The 14,019-nt window shown below is 44.2% G+C and overlaps 2 protein-coding genes across 3 annotated transcripts in view; one reads left to right on the forward strand and one right to left on the reverse strand.

The window, feature by feature from the left end:
* PHLPP2 (PH domain and leucine rich repeat protein phosphatase 2) overlaps positions 1–8,526 on the forward strand; it is a 75,973-nt gene extending 67,447 nt beyond the window's left edge. For both annotated transcript variants that reach the window (XM_032424175.1, XM_032424176.1), the window contains exons 18-19: positions 726–957; positions 3,313–8,526. In XM_032424175.1, coding sequence (XP_032280066.1) covers positions 726–957; positions 3,313–4,467 — 1,387 coding nt within the window. In that variant the 3' untranslated portion in view covers positions 4,468–8,526. The remainder of the gene's footprint in view (positions 1–725; positions 958–3,312) is intronic.
* Positions 8,527–10,491: 1,965 nt separating this feature from the next.
* LOC116644658 (MARVEL domain-containing protein 3-like) lies at positions 10,492–12,023 on the reverse strand. The gene has a single exon (XM_032424410.1). It carries the CDS (start codon positions 11,946–11,948, stop codon positions 11,346–11,348), a length of 603 nt encoding a protein of 200 aa, XP_032280301.1. The 5' UTR covers positions 11,949–12,023; the 3' UTR covers positions 10,492–11,345.
* Between the last annotated feature and the right edge of the window lie 1,996 nt (positions 12,024–14,019).

Consider the following 14,019-nt stretch of genomic DNA (forward strand, 5'->3'; position numbering starts at 1 on the left):
TTATGAAGCACCCCCATGAGCCAGGCAGAAGACCAATCTGTCTTTCTCATACCATATCTTCAATTTTCCAAACAAGCCAAAGAAGTGGGTATTTTATCAGAAAAATATCTTGCTATGGATCTGCAGTGAGCAATTGGCAGAGCTGGAATTTGCAACCAGATCTTTCTCAGAGTATCTGCTCTGTGCTTAGTACTGTGTGCCATGCACTAGAGGATGGATGCCGTGTGTATGGGAGATACAGAAAGAAGAGTGTGGTCCTTTCGAGGAACTTACAGCCTAAGTGAGTGGTTCTCAAAGTGGTGTTCTAGGAGCAGCACCTCAGCATCACTGGGAACTTGTTAGAAGTGCAGATTACTGGGCCCAGCCCCTTACCCACTGCCTCAGAAACTCTGGGGAGGGAGCCCAGCCATCTGGTTTAATGAGCCCTCCAGGTGACTCTGATGTGCTGAAGTTGAAAATGACTGAATGAAAAACAGTCTGTGATCAGACACAGGCAGAAGCCGTAGAGAAAGATGTATCTTCACTGTCTCCCCCTACCCTCAGCCTATTTGTAAAATCTCTTCTCAGTCCGCTGAGCGTGGAGGGCACGTCCTATAGTAAGAGCCTGCCTTCAGGTGAACACGGGGCGGCTGGCTCACAGTCACGTGGCAGAGAAACAAGGCAGGCATGGGCATGAAGGACTGCCACTTACTTTGAAAACTTTGTTTTCTTTTTTTTCTAAACAGGAAATTGGGAATGGCTGGCCAGAAGCTGGGCTCCTCTGCTCTCCTTTGTTACATCCGCCCTGACACTGCCGACCCAGCAAGTAGCTTTAGCCTGACTGTAGCCAACGTCGGCACGTGCCAAGCGGTGCTGTGCCGCAGTGGGAAACCAGTGCCCCTCTCGAAAGTCTTCAGCCTGGAGCAGGACCCGGAGGAGGCTCAGAGGGTGAAGGCCCAGAAGGCCATCATAACAGAGGTGAACCTCGCTCTCTACCAGTTACTCCTCTTCCCAAATCTAGGGAATGCTGCCCTGCATACAGGCACTGAGGGTCCATTTTCTTCCTGTCAAGCCTGGTAAATTGTATCCAATCCAGATAATAGTACTAGAAGAAAATCTAATGAATAGTCAATGACTAACAAAAAGAAAAGACAAATTAGAAATGAAAAATCCTAATTTGTGATCCTTCAGATGTATAGCTAGCATGTAAAATGAATGTAAATGTCTCCCTTGATTAATTTCCAACTCCTCTGGTTTGTTATTCCAAACAGAAGAAGAAAAGATTCTACAGTTTGACATCGCTGTTCTGAAATGCAAAGTTTTAAAATATTTTTACAGTTTATATTATGTATGGCTTAGTATGCTCTGGTGGTTTTGTTTTGTTTTTTAATAACAAAGCATCAGTATCTCTACTGTTTTATAGCTTGTCTCCTTTTTTAGTAATTAGCATCACATTTTTGCTTTCAAAGAGACTTTAGCAATTGCATGTGAACATTGTTTACTGCAAAGCGGAATTCTGCTCAGATACTTTGCCCATTTTTAATTGTTTCTTTGTTGTTGAGTTTTAAGAGTTCTTTGTGTATTTTGGATACAGGTCCTTATCAGACATGTGTTTTGCACATACTTTCTCCCAGTCCGTGTCTGTCTTTTCACTCCTTTAACAGTGTTGTTTGCAAAGCGTAAGTTTTAGTATGAATTTTTTAAAATTTTTAAACATTTCTTTCTTAAGTACGCCCACACCCAGGGTGGAGCTTGAACTCATGACCGTGAGATCAAGAGTCACATGCTCTACTGACTGAGCCACCCAGGCACCCCGAGAAGTTTTTAGTTTGAATGAAGTCCCACTTACCATTTTTTTTCTTTCATGGGTTCATGCTTTTGGTGTTTACAAACTCATTGCCAAACTCAGGGTCACCTAGATTTTCTTCTGTGTTAGCTTCTAGAAGTTTCATGTTTTAATTTAGGTCTGTGATCTGTTTTTAATTAATCTGTGACAGATATAAGCTCAGTGTCTAGAGTCCTTTTTCCTTTTTGCATGTGGATGTCCCGCTGTTGCAGCGTATTCACTGACCAGACGAGTCCTTTCTCCATGGAACTGCCCTTGCTCCTTTGGCAGCCGTCAGTGGGACCGTATTTGTGTGGGTCCGTTTCTGGGCTGTCTGTTCTGTCAGAATTCCACCCAAGGAACACAAAACCAAAAAAAAGTACCATTACAATGTGGGTTGGTATTAAGAAGATTCTGGAATACTGAGGTATTAGTCTCAGGAAGGTCTTTCAGTCAAAACAAATGAAAGATAAAAGATAACTTTGTGTTTGATTAATCTCTTTTTCCAGAATGTAGATAATGTTGTGTTGGTTTTTCTTGGGATGCCGTAGGCAAGCAAGAATTACTCTTAAAATGTCAGTTTAACCTCTGGCGTGTATTGTTTGCTAAGCACTTGACTCCTATTATTTTATTTAATTTTCACAATAATCCCCATGAAAGAAGTGCTTTTATTTCCATTTTACAGATGAGGAAAATAAAACTTAAGAGTTTGTGACAAATTCTGGTAAATGAGAGAGCCAAGATTTTCACCCAGAGAATGACCACAACTCTGAAACAAATACATTGATGGCTTTAGGGGTTTTGTTTGATTTTATCTTGAAAAGAAATCAGTACAAAGTATTTGACAGATGACAGCAAGTTATTCCTTTTCCTCTGAGTTTAGAATTCTATCAGTTGTGACTTGATCTGCTAATCCTTCCTGGTACAGTCCCTACAGATTAGGTAAATTATGCTATGGATTTCAGACTTTACTTTTCTAGACTAAATAGCTGTAGAGATCATTTAATGCTTTAGCTACAAAGATTCTCTTAGCCACTTAGTATCTAACTGAATCTTTTCCGTCCCTACCGTGCCTGTAATGAGAAATCATTTTTAGTGACCCACCTGAGTTTTGGCCTTTGTGAGAATACTGGTGATGGAGAACTAATGACAGTTCTGCTTATTGTTTTTCTAACAGATGTTTCTCTATTTAAGGACGTGCTGAGGCCTGTACTTCATGTGAGCAAATATCTTTTGAGGTGCAGGTGCTATAAACTTTTAGCCACTTAATTTTAATTGGTTTTAACCTCAAGTCCTATGAACTATTTGGTATAATAACCACATGATATTTTGTCCTTTAAGAATTCTGTACATTTCATTTTTGTAAGTCCCCTTAAATTATAGAGATCTGAGGAAAAACCATACGTCTGTTCTCTTTTACTGTAGAGCCCTAGGCATTGTGATCTAAGATAAAAATTGTATGTCATTGTTGCTTGTTTCTCAGAATTTGCATTCTGCTTGTCTCCTAGGACAACAAAGTAAATGGGGTAACCTGCTGTACCCGGATGCTGGGCTGTACATACCTCTATCCTTGGATCCTCCCTAAGCCCCACATATCTGCCACTCCACTTACTATTCAAGATGAGTTGCTGATTCTGGGAAACAAAGCATTGTGGGAACACTTGTCATATCCAGAAGCTGTCAATGCAGTACGCCATGTGCAAGACCCATTAGCAGCTGCCAAGAAGCTGTGCACATTAGCCCAGAGCTATGGTTGTCAGGACAATGTTGGGGCGATGGTGGTTTATTTGAACATCGGTGAGGAAGGGTGCACGTGTGAAATGAATGGGCTCACCCTCCCGGGTCCTGTGGGATTTGCTTCCACCACCATCATCAAGGACCCCCCCAAGCCAACCACTCCTTCCTCCAGTAGTGGCATTGCCTCTGAGTTCAGCAGCGAGATGTCCACCTCAGAGGTGAGCAGTGAGGTGGGGTCCACTGCTTCTGATGAACACAACACTGTCGGGCTGGATGCTGGCTTGCTTCCAAGGCCAGAGAGGCGCTGCAGCCTCCATCCAACACCCACCTCTGGGGTGTTTCAGCGCCAGCCTTCTTGTGCGACTTTCTCAAGTAACCAGTCTGACAATGGCCTCGACAGTGATGACGACCAGCCTGTTGAAGGTGTCATAACAAATGGCAGCAAAGTAGAAGTAGAAGTGGATATCCACTGCTGTAGGGGAAGGGATCTCGAGAACTCTCCCACTCTTATAGAGAATTCTCCTACCCCATGTCCTGAGGAACATGCTAGAGGATCGTTTTTTGGGATCCGAAGACAGAACAGTGTGAATAGTGGCATACTTCTGCCAGTGAGCAAGGACAGGATGGAGTTACAGAAGTCCCCCTCCACTTCCTGTCTGTATGGAAAGAAACTCTCGAACGGCTCTATCGTGCCCCTGCAAGATAGCCTGAACCTCATCGAAGTGGCCACAGAAGCACCCAAGAGGAAAACTGGCTACTTCGCTGCCCCCACTCAGCTGGAGCCAGAGGATCAGTTTGTTGTACCTCGTGACCTGGAAGAAGAAGTGAAAGAGCAAATGAAGCAACAGCAGGAAAGCAGGCCCGAGCCTGAGCCCAACGAAGAGGGTCGGACCGAGCTCCCGGAGGAGTTTGACACGGCTCTGTAACCCTCCCCCAGGAGCCGGAGTGTTAGGGAAGGCTGTGCGCTGTGGGGGTAGGGGTCCTTCCAGAGGCATTGTGCCTCTGCATTTCTAAACCATAGCTGAGGGGGGTAGAACTTGGAGCCAGACATGGTGAGAGCTATCAGGGTCTTGCTCCGGATAAGCTAGTAAACACCATCAGTGTTAAGTTTCACATTTAACCTGCATTGGAATTCCCAGAGTTACTGGGAAGAAAGCAGATGTTGTTCTGTATCAGTCCTACCACCTGCCATTAACCCTTTCTCTCCTAGGATAATTTGAGAATTTGCCTGCCTGGGCAGGAAAGGGACTCTTTCTGTGGAGGAAGTAACTGAAGATTGATTCTCTTTACTTATTGCTGCTGATGGATCTCTGTGACAGAGAAATCACCTTATATCTCAGCCTAACTGATGGGATGTGATGTGACTAGTCACATGGCTTTTCATTCTTCTCTACGAGAATACAGCCTTTCGAAATGATGTTTATTGGAAATGTAGAACCAATCACAGATAATTTATGTATGTAATGTAATGAGAGCACTTTTCATTGACTGTGAACTTTTTATTTTTGAATCTGCACTCGAGCCAATCTTCTTAGAGGCAGCCCAGCACCTTTGTCTGTAGACAGAGTGATCATCAGGTGTTGGAGCATTCTGTGAGGGTACTAGGGAGGGCCCTGGGAAATCTTTGAACTGTTGGAGGGCAGACTGGGCAAGCTCCTGAGAAACCTGGGGGAGTAGGATCTTTGGGGATGAAGATGGGGAAGGAGAGAGAACTAAGACTGCTTCCCCCCCCAATCAGAGAAAGAGAATAACTCCTTGACAAATGTGACACCTGCAAGGAATTGCCCCGCAGATCACAAGAGAAGTGTTTTGGGACTGGCCTCTTCCCATGACATATGATGGAGTTGGCAGCCAGCCTCCTCATGTATAGGGCCAAGGCTGATGCTGCTCGCATCCAAGTAACCTTGAGTGTAGCGGGTGACTCTGCACAGACTGAGGCTGAATGAGAGCAGATGGATGAACGGAGCTCATGGGTTAGACCTGTTCCTTTTCTTACTCTAGAGCAGAGGGATGGTTTTCTAAAGTGTCGGAAATGAGTTGAGTTCACATCTTTAACGTTGAACAGAGTACTCTTCTGAAAACTGCTTATCCACCTCACATGGTTTCGGAGTACTGGGCTCAATTACTAATGGAAGAAAGACTTAATTGAGAAGATCCTAAGCTTACAGAAAACCTGGTTTCCTGTATTTTTGCACATTCCACATAACCCTAGCAAAATACAGTTCCTTCCATGTTTCTGTTCTGTTGCCTTTTCCATTACAAGATTTACTTAGGAAACTAATTCCTACTTAATTCCTATAAAATTTTGACATTGCTTGATTTTACCCAATGGGGAATGTGCTTTGAATTTTTAGAATACTTTCACAATTAAAAAGCAAATAGTGTGGAACCATGAATTTGCTGTATGAGAAACAAAATGTTAAAGATAGGGTTGAGATATATATAGATCTGTCTGTCCATCTATTTATATCTTTGAGGGGGTTTTTGAAGTTTTTGTTAAAGCAATAGTAGAAAACCAGATGACCTGTCTTCAGATGGTTAGTGTCCTCATCTTCTCAGCAGCCCCACATCCGTGTGTGTGTGTGTGTGTGTGTGTGTGTGTGTGTGTGTGTGAGGTTCACTCTTGGGGGATTCCATACCAGTCCAGTGGCTGTCTGAAGTTCAACCCCTCAAGAATCTGAGTTTGAGTCTCTATATTGTCAGGAAAACTTGACTTCTCTGTATCAAACTATTGGTCAGCTACTAAAAAGTTTTAGAACTCAGGTCTTGATTTGAAGCGGGGAATATAATAGTTCATACAACGTTTAGATGCCATTAGAAAAGGGAACAAATTGTGTGTTGCTGCCCTATTTTTATATGGGGAAATGGGAGGGGGGGATGAAGGAGAAATGAAAATGAAGAAAAAGCCCAAAATATTAGTGATGGGTGATGTGAAACGTCTTGCTTCCGGACAGCAGAACCTTTGAGTCACACAACACTGATGCTGTCTGCAGAAGAAAGTTACTTTGGGAATATACCACTTTCATAGTATAGTTTCTTAAAAATAGTCCTTTATCTCTGTGAACCCTTTTCTTGTCTTCGTTTCCCACTCTCCTTATTGGAACCACCATGAAACCCGGTTCTGAAATGACTTTACCAAAAGTATTTGCTTTTTTGTCAGAAGAACTCTAAAATTCCAGATGTTGTTTTACATGGTAGATTTATTTTCAGGAAACACTAGGTTGCATTGGAAACCTTTCATATAGGCTTTCATATAGTTAGTACCAAACTATTTTCTGTAACTTCTTTTCATTCATTTCCCTCTATAATTGCTCTGTATTAAAATAGAGGGTAAAAAAGGCCATAGTCCATTAATTACCAAAAATAGCATACAGAACTCTTGACCTATGTATGAGGTCATTTACAGTTGTGTGATCTGATTAGGTTGTCAGGTGGTGAAATCCAGGACTCTCTCTCCAGGTGAATGTAATCTACTTCCCAGGACTTTACCCAGAGGATGTGTACCCCCGGTGGGTAGAGTACTGTTGATCTCTAGCCCAGAGATTCTGGCCTCTGTGTGATTCTCAGGTCTCTGCGTGTACCTCCCATTTAATAGAGAACTGTAAGAGAAATTTGTGAAAGAATATCACTCCTGCTTCTGGGAGCAGTTCAGGAGTCCCATGGAAGAAAGAAAAATACACGAGTCTTGACAGCCATGGTATTCTTATTTTTATCCAAATGGATTGGAAATACGTTCGAAAGTTTGAATGCCGCTGTGTCATTACGAGTCTACCGGAGAGTCATTGAATTGGCACTCCTCATACAATTGAGGGCGTTACTATTATACTACTGTAGAGTGTATGTGTGCAATAAGCTGGCGAATTCATTTTCCTGGTGTATGGAAGAGCCAGCACAAGCAGCTTGGTAATCATTGGGTGCTATTAGAGTTGTCTGTAGCCCGTGCTATGTTCCGGGAGGTGGAGCCAGCCGGGTTGGGTTTAGCTACTGAATATCAAACATTGCTCTTCTTCCCATGTAGACCTTCAGCAAAAGCAGGTACTTGGAAGCCACAGGCTCACCTTCTCTATCTACTCAATAATTATTAATGAAGACACCTCCATAAGGGAGCATCTGGCTGTTATGGATAAATGTACCATTTATTAAATAATTAGTCTCCAAGCCATTCAGTGATGCCTGCAGCATCACGAGAGAACTGCGTCGTGTCACTTTTTACTTCCCTCTGGGTGGGGCCTTTTCAGACTCCCCCAGTCTCGGAGGCAAGTTCATCTTTCTCTCCAGTTAGTGACTCTTACCCCATAGTTGGGTAAGCACTTCCTAGATTGAGGAAAGCAGCTACAGTAAATCCTGCTGTTTCTTTCATTTGGTGATCCTTGTATTCTAAATTTCACGCACTTCTCCCAGATGCTATAGGGTTTTCTCTCACTGTTGCCAGTGGATGTCATCCAGACAGTGAGTTCATATCTTATGGTTTTGTGCAATCGTTGTATTGTAGTCCTAAGACTCATTATAGTGTATTTTTGATATTTTTGAAATGTGTTAAATTTTTTAATTCAATAATATGAGCCAGAGCATGTTGCAGCAAATCTATTGTTTGTAAAAAATAACAATAACAATAATAATAAATAAAATAAAATGGAATATCTTTTTCATGGCTTTGTTTTAAAATGGAATACCTGTTATTTTATAAATATTTTGGCATGAAACTGTAATTTCTCTAACTTGTATATAGAATTAGTTTCTTAACCAAAAGTACCTTTAGGATTTTTCTTGCCCCCTCCCTTTTTTTTTTGTTTGCTTTAGAGGAAGATAACAAATGAAACCACATTCCACGACATTATGAAGCTATGAGTTAAGGCAAGAATAAATATTTTCACCTCTTAAGCTGAAATAGCAATAAAGATTTTTTATGTTAAACATATTCTGACTTGACTTATATGTTTAAATAAATCCAAAGACAGGAAACAGTCCTTATTTGCATGCAGGTTGCTGGCTGACTAGAGGAAACTCAGTTGTAAGTAATTGATGGATCCTAAACCATAGAGCTGATGATGACATAGAAGAGCCAATTGGATAATCTAGTCGTCGTGTTTGTCCTAATATAAGGGTTTGGTGTCAGAACCTCAGATGTAGGAGTGCACTCTGACTCACAAAATACTTAAAATCCAGTTAAGCCTCTAAATTAAATCTTCACCCCACTCCGTCCCCCACCAATTGTCTCCCATAATCTCTGGACTCCCAAGCAAGATCAGGTTTCTCTAAATAAAAGCCAATTGAAATCATTTTGCAGGTTTCCTCCTTATCTAACAGAATGAACATTTTAAAACTTTGGTACATCAGCTGTTCGTTAGCACCTGCATGTGCTGGGCTCAGAGCCACCATCTATGTGCTTTAGTGCCTCAGTTCTCTGAGACACTCCCTCCCCACTCCAGGGCGGCAGAAGTCAAGTCCTCTGAATGTGTTCTCTGCCTCGTGTGATAGTCCCTGGTACAACAAAAGCCAAAAGAATGCGTTAGTCTCTCAGAACATGTTCTGAACATATTGGGTAAGTTTGGTCTCTACTACGTAAAAGATTTGACTAGGGCCACCTGGGTGGTGGGTGGCTCAGTCGGTTAAGTGTCCAACTCTTGATTTTGGGTCAGGTCATGATCTCATAGTCATGAGATCAAGCCCCACATCAGGCTCCACGCTGGGCATGGACTCTACTTAAGATTCTTTCTCTCCCTCTCCCTCTCTTAAAAAAAATTGACTTTAGGCAAGTTAAATAACCTAAGACTCCGTTTTCCTCAACTGCTACATGGGAATAATACCATCTCTCCCAACAGTTGTGAGCTTGAATGAGACGATGCAAATGCTGCCTTAGCCCAGTACTGGGCCCGGCAAATGGTGAGCCGTCAACAGAATGTCAGCTGTTAGGTAAGCCACTTAACATCTGTACCGGGTGAACAATAAATCCTGACTTGCCTATCAGACAAGTGGTAGTAAATAAGACCAGGTTTGCTCAGGCCTTTGGACGTGACGAAACTCCACAGGTGGAAGGTTATGATTACAGTGACGGATGGCCTCCGATCCCTCGGGAGGAGGGGAGCTTCCAGAGCAGGAGTGTCGCCGCCCCGGGCACGGCGCTGGGGTCTGGATGGGCCAGAGTCACCGTTTTACTGAGCGAAAGACCCAGATGTAGGGACATGTCTCCGGGAAGAATGCTAGTTGAGAAGAGCTAGGAGAGGGAGGATAGTCTTTTCTGGGGGAGTGTGTGAGGAATGAATGGGTTGATTTCCGCTGTTGTTAAACATCCTGTCTACCACTCGGTGAAAACTGGGCGACTCTGGCCACTGCCTCAAGGCTGAAGGTGAGAGAGGAAGCGACTCTCAGTGGCACAGGTGTTTGTACGTTAACCCCAATAATGTAGATTCTCAGTTGATTATTATTTCCCTCCAAGCTTTACTTCTTAGAGAAGTACAATTAGATATTTTCCCATTTCTGTATGAGGTTGTTTTGACCTTTCGGCTTGGAGAGGTTCCGTAAGAAAGAGCTGTTGAAAGGATTTGAGAGGAGAGGAAAAGTAGTATGTTCCAGGGAGGAGAGCAGTTGGAAGGTGCAGAGGAGGAAAATGACACTGACTTAATTTTCTTTTAACAGCCATTTTGGTCTTTGTTGAAAGAGGCTTACATTTGCTGGTTTCTTACTAACTAGAAATTAGAGAATCTGAAAATGATGTCAGAATTGCATTGTGGAAAAAGATTGTTTTTAGAAATGTACTAAAAATTTAATTTATTAATAGCTTTAACCTCATTTATAATATGAAAGTCAAACTGATATTATGGGGAAAAAAGGACTAGCTGTTGAAAAGCAAGAGGGCAATCAGGGAAAAACTTTATGATAAGGGCGTGTGTATTTCGAGGTACGCCCAACATGAACTGAAAATCTGAGACCAGTCATAAAGTATAAGAACAGCTATAAAACTTGAGATTAAAATAATTGAAAGAATTTTATTTTTAATATTCAGTGTTAATGATCTATTACATTATGAAAACAATCCAGGGTCATGAGAGATCACAAGCTGCCTTTGAAGGCCTACTCTGGAGGGCACCGTCAGGGAAGGCAGAAAAGGGGAAGCCTCCAATAAGCCCTTCTAGTCTAGTAAAATTAACTGTTCTATTTTTGAAATCAGTTGAATAACACATTTAAGAAGTTCATGAATTTTATTTCTCACTCTCTGGAAAGCCTCATATTTAAGAAAATTATAACATATTTTAGGAACGTGAAATCCAAATGAATGACTTGCAACAAAAAAAGGAACTTGGAATGCTGGCAAAAACCCTTTTTCTCTCAGCCCGACTGCAGGGATCCTGAGGCGGACCACGCATGCTCCCGGCATCTCTCTTTATTCAGGAATCCTGCTTCCCATCTTGAAGGGAGGAAGGCTCCCTGGGCCCCAGGCAGTCATGGCGGCTTCGTGCTCGGAGAGTCAGAAGGTAATCACTCATTTAGAATTCAATCATACAACTGCTTTAAAATCATTCCCCTGGGACCCAACACGGGGAGCAATGGCATATTTCTTGTCGTGACTTTAGTTATGCCAGGCAAGATTATTTCGGCTGTAGCGCTGGGCCTGCTACCCCCTGACCTGTCAGTCTCCCCTCTCTTCCCGAATTTCTCTGGCTCCTTAGTTCTGTCGGTCCCGACAGGACCATCTGTAACCTCGAGAGTGTGAAAACCACAGTTGTCTAATGTGTCATTTGAAAAGATACCTCTTTCTGAGAGAAACAAGGGAGGTGCGTTGCCCTGTAGGTTCCAGAAGACGGTCTCAGAGAGTTCCCGACCACAGGTATTCGGGCGCGTCGCTGCAGCCACTGTGCTGTGCTTGGCTCTCCTTGTAGCGCTTCTGTCGCCGGTAGCTCCGCAGGGCCAGCACCACGCTGGTGCCGTACATCACCACCAGGAGACAGGCAAAGGTGGCCGCCGCCCCGTCCGTGCCTGCCAGTTGGCAGTTCATCCAGGTGAGGCCCTTGCGGGCATAGAGCCTCGCTCGTGCTCTGCAGGTGTCTGTGGCATTGATCCGCAAGGCCACGTGGAGGTAAATGCCAATGCCCGCGCCGTAGCTCACCGCCGCCAGGAGGCTGAAGGCGGCCTCCAAGAGGAGCCACTTCCCCGACAGTTCCGTGAGGCTTTTGGCTCCTTGGAGTAAAACACTCATAGTGAGGACACCCAGGCCCAGAGAAACAGCCACACCCCCGTAGATCAGGGGTGCCCGGAGCACTGTGTACTTCTGGTCCAGCTGCCGAACCTGCTCCAGCTCGGTGCCCTCGAATGGTGAGTAGTAGTTGTTCCCAAAGCCTCCGCCACTGGTAAAGCTCGCAGTGAACCCAGCAAGGACAAAGTAGGAGGCCACGACACACATGAGAACCATCCCATTCAGTATCACCTCCACTATCTGGACCACACCTAGGAGGAGAGAGATTTGGGATTTAACGCTGACATCACTCACCCGGGAAAACTCTAGGTCAGACTCGAGAAGTTCCACTGGTGCCCTGGTTTTAAGGACACGGTCCGATTCAACAATAACATCCTTGGTTTTTGTTTTTTAAATGTGTGTATGTATGTATGTATAGATGGATGTTTAAGTAGGCTCCATGCCCAATGTGGGGCTCGAACTCATGACGCTGAGATCAAGAGCTGTATATCCTACCGACAGAGCCAGCCAGGCACCCCAGTTTTGTGTGTTTTTTTTTTTTTTAAATATTCATATGTTCGAAAAACAAAATGCCACTCTGGAAAAAATTTTGTCAGTTTCTTAAAAAAAAAAAAAAACCAGAAACCTGTACTTACGGTGTATCTCTGCGACTGTTATCCTAAAGAAACAAAAACTAAAAGTCTACCCAAAACCGTGTGCATGAAAGCTCACAGGAGCTTTATCTGTCATAGCCTCATTATCAGAAGCCCAGATGTCCTTCCACAGGCGAGGAGGGGTTAGCAGTCAGGTACATCTATACCACGGGAAACTCGACTCATTGGTCAAAGGGGAGGCGCGGCAGAGACGCGCGACTGCTTCGATGGCTCTCAGGGGAATTACGATAAGCAGAAAAAAGCCAGGCTCAAAGGTTATACACTGTGTGATTCCATTTATGTAACAGTCTCAAAATGACACAATTACGGACAGTGAGCCCAGACCCATGGCTGTCGGTGGATGGGGAGACGTGCGGGAGCCCTAGCGACGCCGGAGCATGGAAGAGTTCTGTAGTTGATCGTGGTGGTGGGGACGTGAACGTACACGTGACCGAATGGCACGGAAGTGTGTGCACGCACCCGGACGTGAGTGCAGTAGAGCTGGTGAGCTGACCGCGCCGCGCCGCGCTCTGGTTACGCGAGATGGGAGCACCGGGAGCACTGGGGAAAACGGGATGGAGGGCGCGCGAGATCTCCGCCCTAGTTTTGTTACCATTTCGTGGATCTATAATTATTTCAAATTTTAAAGTTTTTTTTGAAACTATAAAATGACCTAAAAAGGAATACACTGAGAAAAATCACTCCTGTCCCTGTCCGTCCTGTGTCTGCCCCCACCCACTTTCATTATTTCCTAATATAACTTTCCAGTGTTCCTTCATGCAAATAAAAGCAGGCTCAAATCTGCATTTCATCCCCCTTCCCTGCTTTTTTTTTTTTTTGCACCAGGAAGCATACCACACAGTCTTGTTCATTTACTGTTCCTGGAGGTGTGTTCTGATCCGCTCCCACAGTGTCCACAGACTTCGTTACATGGGCTCCGGCGCCACTGTGTGGATGGACCAGTCTATTCAGCTGACAGACACGTGGGCTGTTCACTTGGGGGTTTCTGGTGAGTTTTAGGAACCAAGAGGTGACTGGACACCGAGTATCTTCTTGTCCAAGGTCAGCTTTCGTTCATCACTGACAGAGGCCCTGGCCTCTGCTTAGGCATACTTCTGGAAGAATGTCTCCTATCATGCTCCAGGGCTCAGAGAACTAAGAGAAAAGCATATGAACCTAGAGTGGGAACGCCAGGCTCATGTCCCCACACTTCGCTGCCAGTGATCTTGCCCCAGTCACTGACACGAAGCCTCACACGCTCCATCTGACAAAGGAAGGTAGGGCCTGCCTGTCTTACTCCACAGGGCCCTGATGAAAGCAAGTACATCTAAGGATTTCGAAAATCATAAAATGTTACTGCAAGCAGATGGTGATGCTACTCAGTAATGTTTAGACAATGGAAGGGGCTTAGTGAGAGATTTAAGAAATGGGACAAATTATGAGAAGTGTGGATTCCCAGAAATCGGGAAGCCTTGCTAATACACTAGGGAGTACCACAACGTTTAAAAACGGGGCGGCGAAATACCAGTCTAACAGACTGAGGCACCAGCTCCTGGGCTTGCTGGTCCTAACTCCTGCTGGGCCCACACAAATTCCTAGGAGGTCCATGGGACACAGCAGCCAAAGGCTCTGACAGTTGAGGAACTACATTCCTC

This window comes from Phoca vitulina, unplaced genomic scaffold, assembly GCF_004348235.1.
Source record: "Phoca vitulina isolate PV1807 unplaced genomic scaffold, GSC_HSeal_1.0 scaffold30, whole genome shotgun sequence".
NCBI classification, from domain to species: domain Eukaryota; kingdom Metazoa; phylum Chordata; class Mammalia; order Carnivora; family Phocidae; genus Phoca; species Phoca vitulina.

What these genes read in the sequence shown, in the direction of transcription:
- LOC116644658 (XM_032424410.1), bottom strand. Translation starts at nt 11,948, where the DNA reads ATGGTTCTCATGTGTGTCGTGGCCTCCTACTTTGTCCTTGCTGGGTTC.